General features: G+C 45.4%; 1 protein-coding gene across 1 annotated transcript in view; it reads right to left on the bottom strand.

The window, feature by feature from the left end:
- LOC123501673 (histone-lysine N-methyltransferase, H3 lysine-79 specific-like) overlaps positions 1-10,000 on the bottom strand; it is a 40,463-nt gene that overhangs the window by 1,066 nt on the left and 29,397 nt on the right. The window contains 6 exon segments of the mRNA XM_045250644.1: positions 1-1,176; positions 1,317-1,466; positions 2,361-2,510; positions 4,213-4,268; positions 4,271-4,456; positions 6,240-6,408. The exon segment at positions 1-1,176 is cut by the window's left edge and continues 453 nt beyond it. Coding sequence (XP_045106579.1) covers positions 1-1,176; positions 1,317-1,466; positions 2,361-2,510; positions 4,213-4,268; positions 4,271-4,456; positions 6,240-6,408 — 1,887 coding nt within the window.

Raw genomic sequence — 10,000 nt, 5'->3', positions numbered from 1 at the left:
AAAGCTCTCCTCCACAATGCGTGCGATGCGGGGCCCGGGGCGGGGTGACGCCTTGCCCCCCACCGTCATGTCCAGTGCGGCAGAGGCTGGGGGGGCGGGGGGCGCTGAGCTCAGCTCCAGGGAGCGCTCCACCTCCCCTGAGATGAGGTCCCCAACATTGCGGGTGAGGGGCGGCATGCGGGGTGTGGCAGGGCCCCCAGCAGTACCTTGCTGTGTTGTGGGGGACGGTGCCACGGCCTCCAGGGCCAGCAGCTTCTCCTGTGAGAGGTGTCTGCGCAGGGCCAGCTTGGCAGGGGACACCTGGGTGTAGTCGGGGCGCCCTTCCCCCTTACGCTCCCTCTTGGTCGGGGGCGGCGCGCCAGGGGAGGAGTATGGAGAATGTGGGTGTGGCAGTACATGGGGCGGGGTGGGGCGGGGTGGCAGGGCGTGGGTTGGTGGCTTGTCCTCGTTGAGCACGTTGGTGATGATCAGCTTGAGTCTGTCCTCAAAGTCCGCCACGCGGGGCGGCTCCTGCGCTCGCACCATGGAGAAGCCCCGGCTCCCACCGCCACCCTTGTCCCCGCCACGTGGCCCGGGGGCAATGGCGGCGGCGGCAGCCTGCAAGGGCATTTCCACCTTGGGCAGGGGCAGCGGTGGGGCAGGCGGGGCAGTGTGCCGTTGCGCCACCACCACCACTCGGCCTGGTGGCGGCGGCGGCAGTGGTGGTTGTTGCTGCTGCTGCTGGTCGTGGGGCAGGGTGGGGCGTGGCTCAGCCTGGTGTATCCTGATAAGGCCGTCGGGGGGCAGCAGGGGGGGATGGGTGCCGGGGGGCAAGGCCGGGATGCGGCCGGCCTCAATCTGCCTGCCGGTCTCCAGGATCTTCTGTGCCAGGATCTCCGGGTTCTTCTCCTCAATCTTGCCCACGTCCGGGATGGATGGCCACTCCTGGTTCCTGCTGCGGTGCCGCGTCTTGTGCCGCCCCGGGGACTTGTCAGCCCGCTGGCCTCCAGGAGCAGACCCGCCACGGCCCCCGGGCACTGCGTCGGGGGCGGTGTTCTCCAGGGAGCTCACCTCACACTCCAGGCGGGACACCTGAGAGTGAAGCTTCTTGCGCTGCGACAGTGTCTGCGAGATCTCCCTCAGGATGAACTCCTGCGTCACCTGACTTGCATCCAGGCTCTGCTGCTGCTGCTGCTGCTGCGGGGAAGGTGGCAACCATGTCAGCACAGTGACACACACACACACACACACACAGATGATAAAGACAAGGAATATACATGTGAACACTGACTGAAGGATAGGAAGGACACTATAAACACACACACACACACACTCACCCCATTGACCACACCGTTCCTCCTGTACTTGTGAATGATCTCGTGTTGCCTGAGCCGCACCAGTCGCTCCTGCTCCTCCTCCGCACTGTTCACCTGCTGCTGCAGCGACGACACATTGGCCTGCAGCTCCTTGTGACGCCACACAATCTCCTGCACACACACACACACACACAGAGAGAGAGAGAGAGAGAGAGAGAGAGAGAGAGAGAGAGAGAGAGAGAGAGAGAGAGAGAGAGAGAGAGAGAGAGAGAGAGAGAGAGAGAGAGATATTACTTTGTAGAATGTTTAAGTGGTGGTAAATTACTTCCTCTCACATATGAACCCTTAAAAATATTGCTAAAATCACAAGAAAACACCTTAAAAATTTTAAGAGCACCCTAAAACGCCCTGAAAAACCCTGAGCACACCCCAAAAGACCCTTGAAACACCCTAAATGACACCAAGACCCTAAAAACACCCAAAAACATCCTAAAAAATCCCTAAAATCCTGAAAGATCATGAATTACCCTAAAAACAAACACCCTGAAACAAATAAAAAACCCTATATACATTCAGAAATACTCTTTATGCACACCAAAATACCCTGAAAACATCTTAAAACACCCCCAAAACCCTAAATACACCCTGAAACACCCTAAAAACCCAAAAACACCCTTGTCCCTAAAAACACCCCAGAACAGCCTAAAAACACACCCTAAAAAATAACTCCATAACACCTAAAACCCTATAACACCCCAAAACACTCTAAAAATATTCAACACACTAAAAAAAAACATTCAAAACATACTAAAACACCCCAAAACACACTAAAAACACCCCAAAACACTCTAAAAACATTCAAAACACCCCAAAAGATTCAAAACACACTAAAAACACCCCAAAATACTCTATAAAACACCCCAAAACACCTGAAAACATTCAAAACACACTAAAAACATCCTAAAACACCCTGAAAACATTCAAAACACCCTGAAAACATTTAAAACACACTAAAAACACCCTAAAACACTCTGAAAACACCCTGAAGGTCCCTTGTCTACGTACCTTGGCCCTGTTCAGCAAGTCTTCAGGGTTTGCTGCCGTCATGCCAAGCTCCGAGATGCGAGACCTGAGCAGCGCCACTGAGTCGTCTATCAGCACCTTTATCTGCCGCTCCAACTGGGCAGCCCGGGACTTGAGGCTCTTGTTCTTCTCCTGATGGGTGGAAGAGGGAGAGGGAGAGGGAGAGGATGAGGGAGATGGAGAGACAAGAGAAATAGGAAAGACAGATTAATTTTAGTGGGTGGGACGTGGAGGAGAGAGGAAGAGGGAGGAGGAGGAGGAGGAGGAGGAGGAGGAGGAGGAGGAGGAGGAGGAGGAGGAGGAGGAGGAGGAGGAGGAGGAGAGAGAGAGAGAGAGAGAGAGAGAGAGAGAGAGAGAGAGAGAGAGAGAGAGAGAGAGAGAGAGAGAGAGAGAGAGAGAGAGAGAGACGAGAGAAATTTAAGAGAAAGACAGATTTTTTAATTAGATGACAAGTGAGTGTTGGAGAGAGAGAGAGAGAGAGAGAGAGAGAGAGAGAGAGAGAGAGAGAGAGAGAGAGAGAGAGAGAGAGAGAGACTTAGGTTAAAAAGAATGTTTAAATATAAAAAGTACATCCCAACACATCCAAACACTCCGAAACACACTCAAACACCACAACACACCCCAATACTTCAGTCAACATAATGTCAACACAGCACAACACCCCCAACACCCTGCCAACACAGCACAACACTACAAAACACCCCAAAACACACCCAGATGCTCTCAAACCCTCGTCAACACACCTCCTCTGCATCAACACACACCCTGCACTCTTCATGCACACCAAAACACCATAAAAATATCATGAAACACCCCAAAAAACCCTAAAATACCCTAAAAGACACCTAACTTAACCTAACCCTCGTCAACACACCTTCTCTGCATCAATCTGCTTCAACACACACCCTGCACTCTTCATGCACACTAAAACACCCTAAAAATATCAAGAAACATCCTAAAACACCCTAAATAACCCTAAAACACCCTAAGACACCTAACCTAACCCTCGTCAACACACCTTTTCTGTGTCAATCTGCTTCAACACACACCCTGTACTCTTCATGCACACTAAAACACCTTAAAAATATCATGAAACACCCCAAAAACCCTAAATACACCCTGAAACACCCTAAAAGACAGCTAACCTAACCCTCATCAACCCACCTTCTCTGCATCAATCTGCTTCAACACACTAAAACACCCTAAAAATATTGTAAAACACCCCCAAAACACTAAAGACACCCTAAAACACCTAACCTAACCTAACTCTCATCAACCCACCTTCTCTGCGTCAATCTGCTTCAACACACACCCTGTACTCTTCATGCACACCAAAACACCCTAAAAATATCAAGAAACATCCTAAAACACCCTAAATAACCCTGAAACACCCTAAGACACCTAACCTAACCAATCTGCTTCAACACACACCCTCACACACCTTTTCAAGGCCAATCTGCTTCAACACACATCCTGCACTCTTCATGCACATTAAAACACCCTAAAAGTATCATGAAACACCCCCAAAAACCCTAAATAACCCTGAAACATCCTAAGACACCTAACCTAACCTAACCCTCGTCAACACACCTTTTTTGCGTCAATCTGCTTCAACACACCCTGTACTTTTCATGAACACTAAAACACCCTAAAAAGCCCTAAAAATATCATGAAACACCCCAAGACACCTAACCTAACCCTTGTCAACCCACCTTCTCTGCGTCAATCTGCTTCAACACACACCCTGTACTCTTCATGCACACCAAAACACCCTAAAAACCTAAAAATATCATGAAACACCCCAAGACACCTAACCTAACCCTCGTCAACCCACCTTCTCTGCGTCAATCTGCTTCAACACATAGTCCCTGTACTCTGGCTTTTGAACGAGTCCAGCATGGAGAGGAACTGCTGACGGAACACATCCAGTAACACCTCCAGGGCATAGGGAGTGTTGGAGGGCGGGATGGGCAGCTCCTCGTGCCTCAGAATACCAGCCACTGAGGATGATGTGATGCGGGACAGCTTCTGGTCCACACATCCTGGTGCTGGGTCCTGGTACACTGCGCTGCGGCCGGCTGGGGGTGAACACAGGGAGGTTACAGGGAGGCACACAGCAGGGGACACTCAACAGGGGTAATATATATTGTTTTTTTTAATCCAGGGTAAAAAAAGTGAACATATATTTAGGGGGACACAACAGGGGTCATATAGGGGGTCACACAAAAGGGGTCATATATATATATAGGCACAACACCACAAGACACTCACAACACAAAAACCTTGCAAATTGCCCCAAATTCTACTAATAGCCACTGAAAACTATAGAAACACAACACCAAGCAACACCACACAACACCACCAGATCATTAAAACTTCGACACATACAAGAGAAAAACCTCAGAAAGTCACCACAACACCACTCAACACCCCACATCACCAGACCCTTACCATCACCACGTAAATCTCAAAAATCACCCTAAACTTTACAAATAATCCCTAAACACCACACAACACCATACAACACCACCATAAACTTTACAAATAATCCCTTAACACCACACAACACCACTAGACACCACCAGACACTTACAAACTAAAGGACCTAATGTTGGGTTGTGTTGTGTTGGTGGGGAGAGGTGAGGTTAAATGAAGCTCTCTCTCTCTCTGTCTCTCTCTCATACAGTCGACACACACACACACACACACACACATGGAACTAAAGGACCTCACATATGAAGAAGGACTGAAGGAAATGGGACTGCCAACCTTACAAGATGGAAGAGAACGAGGGGACCTAATAACAGTGTACAAGATACTCAATGGCACTGAAAAGATAGACAAGGAAGACCTGGTGCTGGTGACACAACAAGATGGAAGGACAAGAGGACATGGAAAGATCAGGATGAGGCAGTGTGTCAAGGATACTGGAACACACACACACACACACACATGGAAGGACAAGAGGACATGTAAAGAAGATCAGGATGAGGCAGTGTGTGAAGGATATTGCAAGATACAGTTTTCTGCACAGAACGGTGGTGAAGTGGAATGCATTGAGTGATCAAGTTGTTACACCACATAATGTCCACAACTTCAATAAAAAAAATGGATAAATGGAGACATGGAGACAGGACACTATGAGCCCCACTCCAACCACCCTAAACCCTACTAACAACCACTAATAATCTATAGAAATATCCTCACAACACTCACAACACCACTCAACACCCCTCAACATCACACACCACCTCACAACACCACTCACCATCACTCAACACCACACACCACTACTCAACACCTCACAACACCCCTCAACACCACACTAACACCACTCAACACCTAACACCCAACACTCAACACCTCAACATCACACAGCACCACTCAACACTCACAACACACACACTCACACCACACAACACCACTCAGCACCCACACACACCACTCAGCACCTCACAAACCCTCAACACCACTCAACACCCTCTCAACACCACTGAACACAGACCACCACCACTCAACACCACACTAACACCCTCACACCACTCAAAACCACACACCATCACTGAACACCACACTAACACCCTCACACCACTCAACACCAATCAACACCTCACACACCTCAACATCACACAGCACCACTCAACACCACAAACCACTACTGAACACACACAGAACACCACTCAACACCACACACTAACACCACAACACTAACACCACTCAACACCACTCAACACACCACTCAACAACACAGAACACCACACTAACACCCTCACAACACCAAACACCAGCACTCAACACACACAACACCACACACCACCACTTAACACCCCACAACACCACTCAACACCAGCATAGCCTCACCATCAGCTGCCCCGGTGCTCAAGAGTGTCTGTGTGTGAAGTAGATCCAGTCCATTGATCTTGATAGGTTTTTTGGTGGTGCGATGTTGCCTCTTGCCTCCTCTCCTGCCACCACCACCACCACCACCACCACCACCACTGGCACCCAGGGTACGACGCGCCACCCTAGGCTGTGTGGGAGAAATAGGGTGACATTAGGGTGTGTTTTAGGGTGTATGGGAAGACTCAAGGTGTGTTAAATAATGTTTTTGTTAGTTAAGGGTGTGTTTGGGTGACATCATATTAGATTAGGGTGTGTTTTAGGGTGTATGGGAGACTTAGGGTGTGTTTGGGTGACATTTCATTAGATTAGGGTGTGTTTTAGGGTGTATGGGAGACTTAGGGTGTGTTAAATAATGTTTTTGTTAGTTAAGGGTGTGTTTGGGTGACATCATATTAGATTAGGTGTGTTTTAGGGTGTATGGGAGACTTAGGGTGTGTTTGGGTGACATCACATTAGATTAGGGTGTGTTTTAGGGTGTATGGGAAGACTCAGGGTGTGTTAAGTAATGTTTTTGTGTTTGGGTGAAGTTAGGGTGCTTTAAAGGGTGTTTGGGTGAAGTTAGGGTGCATTAGGGTGAGTCAGATTAGGTTAGAGGGACAAGAACACACACACACACACACACACACACACACACACACACACACACACACACACAAAAATAATGAAAGGTCAGAGGAGGAGAAGAAGGCATTTTTTTGGAGAATTCTAGGAGACAGGATAAGGAAATGGTATATAAACGAGAAGGAAAAGAAAAGTTTAACTAAAAATGATAAAGGCAAAAGACTAAAAATGATGTATACGAACATAGACGGGGTTTTATCAAGTAAATTAGAATTAAGAGATTACATAAAGAAAGAAAATCCAGATATTGTATGCCTGGCTGAAACAAAACTAAATGAGGCAATCAAAATAGACTTGGACAATAGGTATAATGTATGGAGAAGAGACAGAGTGGGTAAAGGAGGAGGAGGAGTCATGATAATGTTAAGGAAGGAGATAGTGATAAACCAAGTGGAATGTGGGAAGGAAAAGCAGAAGTATTGTATATTAAGATGCATATTAATAAAAAGAGTTAACAATCATTGTAACATATGTGCCACCAAAACAAATTCATGGACCAATCAAGAATATAAAGACATGATAGATGACACAATAAGGAGTCTAATGAGAATCGTTAAAGAAAGGAGAAAAGTGATATTAGTAGGAGATTTCAACTGTAAAGAAGTGGACTGGGAAAATTATGAAAGTGGTATGGGGAAGAAGCCTGGGGAGAAAGATTCTTGAACCTAATGATAGACAATATGATGGACCAGAGAGTAAAGGAATGCACAAGATTCAGAGGAAACGACGAGCGAGATTGGACCTAGTTTTTACAAGGGTATACAAATGAATGATGATATAAGATATAAGTGCCCATTGGGAAAGAGTGACCATGCAATATTAGAAATAGATATAGAAGAGGAAAGGAAGATAGAGACGATTCATACAAAGGAGACCGATTAAATTACAGAAAGGCTGATATTGAGAATCTCAAGAACTATTTTAAAACGTAGACTGGGAGGAGATGGAAAACTCAGAGACAATGCAAGAGAAATATAACTTATTTTTGGAAATATACAAAACAGGAGTCAGGAATATGTCCCAAAATATAGACCAAAGAAGAAGGAAAGAAAGATTGGTTTAATGCAAGGTGTGCTAGGGCAAAGGAGAAAAGAGATGGAGCATGGAAAAGGTGGAGGAGAAATAGAATCCAGCAAATAAGGAAAACTTCAAGGCAGCGAGAAATGAATATGTTAAGGTGAGGAAGGAAGAGGAAAAGAACTTGAAAAAGACATTGTCGAAAAATGTAAGGAGCAACCAAAATTGTTCTATAGATTCATAAATGGAAAAATTAGGCAAAAGAAACAATAGAAAGGTTAAAAGGAGAGAACGGGATGGTGGAAGACCCAAAAGTATGGCAGAACTATTAAATAAAAATTCCAGGAGGTCTTTACTAAGGAATCCAAATTTGAGAGGCCACAGGGTAATAGAGACAATCTATATGAAAGAGATTAAAGTAACCAAGCTTGAAATAAAAGAGTTAATGAAGGAACTGGATGAAGAGAAGGCAATGGGACCGGATGAAGTCTCAGGCAGAATACTGAAAGAATGTAGGGAAGAACTAGCAAGTCCTATATACAACATCATAAAATGCTCAATAGAAAATGGAACAGTACCAGTAGAATGGAAAAGAGCTGAGGTGGTTCCCATATATAAGAGCGGAAGGAAGGAAGAACCTTTAAATTACAGACCGGTATCACTAACTAGTGTAATATGCAAGATGTGTGAAAGAATAATAAAGAAACAATGGATCGAGTTCCTTGAAGACAACAAATTAATATCAAATAGCCAATTTGGTTTTAGAAAAGACGGTCTTGTGTAACTAATTTATTGAGTTTCTATTCTAGAATAGTTGATAGAGTACAAGAGAGAGAGGATGGGTTGACTATTTATTTGGATTTAAAAAAGGCGTTTGACAAAGTGCCACATGCAAGATTACTGTGGAAGTTAGAGGAGAAGGGTGGCTTAAAAGGAAGCACATTGAGATGGATAGAAAATTATTTGAGGGGGAGAGAAATAAGGACGGTAGTTAAAGATATGAAGTCCAAGTGGAGAGCAGTAGAAAGCGGAGTGCCACAGGGGTCAGTATTGGCACCAATACTTTTCCTCATTTATATTAACGACATGCCAGAAGGAGTGAACAGCTACATAAATTTGTTTGCAGATGATACGAAACTGTGCAGAGTTATAAAGCAAAAGGAGGATTGTGAAATACTGCAAGAAGACCTAAATAAGATCTGGGAATGGAGTAAGAAGTGGGAAATGGAATTCAATGTGAACAAAAGCCATGTCATGGAAATGGGAAAGAGTGAAAGACGACCTGTGGGAATCTATAAGATGGGAGATGGAGTAGAACTGGAGAAAGTAAAAAGGAAAAGGACTTAGGAGTGACGATGGAAGAAAACAATCAACCAGTAAGCCATATTGATAGAATTTTTAGAGAAACATATAATTTGCTAAGGAATATTGGAGTAGCATTTCACTACATGGACAAAGAAATGATGAAGAAATTGATAAGTACTATAATAAGACCCAGATTGGAATATGCAGGAGTAGTGTGGACCCCTCATAAAAAGAAACACATAAGGAAATTGGAGAGGCTACAAAAATGGCTACAAGAATGGTTCCAGAATTTGAAGGGATGACATATGAGGAGAGACTAAAGGCTATGGATCTACCAACCCTGGAACAAAGAAGGGAGAGAGGAGACCTGATACAAGTCTATAAATTGATCAACGGAATGGACCAAGTGGATAATGAGAAACTGATCCTGAGAGAAGAATATGACATCAAGCACAAGATCGCATAGTAAAAAGCTGAGAAAGGAAGATGTCTGAGAGATATTAAAAATATAGTTTCCGCAGAGATGTATTGAGACGTGGAACAGTTTAAATGAAGAAGTAGTGTCTGCAACGAGTGTGCACACTTTTAAAGTAAGATTGGATAAGTGTAGATATGGAGACGGGGCCACACGAGCATAAAGCCCAGGCCATGGAAAACTACAACTAGGTAAACACACACACACACACACACACACACACACACACACACACACACACACACACACACACACACACACACACTCACACACACACACACACAGAAGGAAGAAATCTACA

The sequence above is a fragment of the Portunus trituberculatus genome, chromosome 2 (assembly GCF_017591435.1).
Source record: "Portunus trituberculatus isolate SZX2019 chromosome 2, ASM1759143v1, whole genome shotgun sequence".
NCBI classification, from domain to species: domain Eukaryota; kingdom Metazoa; phylum Arthropoda; class Malacostraca; order Decapoda; family Portunidae; genus Portunus; species Portunus trituberculatus.
The sequence above is the reverse complement of the archived record's forward strand: the minus strand, read 5'-3'. Positions and strand labels throughout refer to the sequence as shown.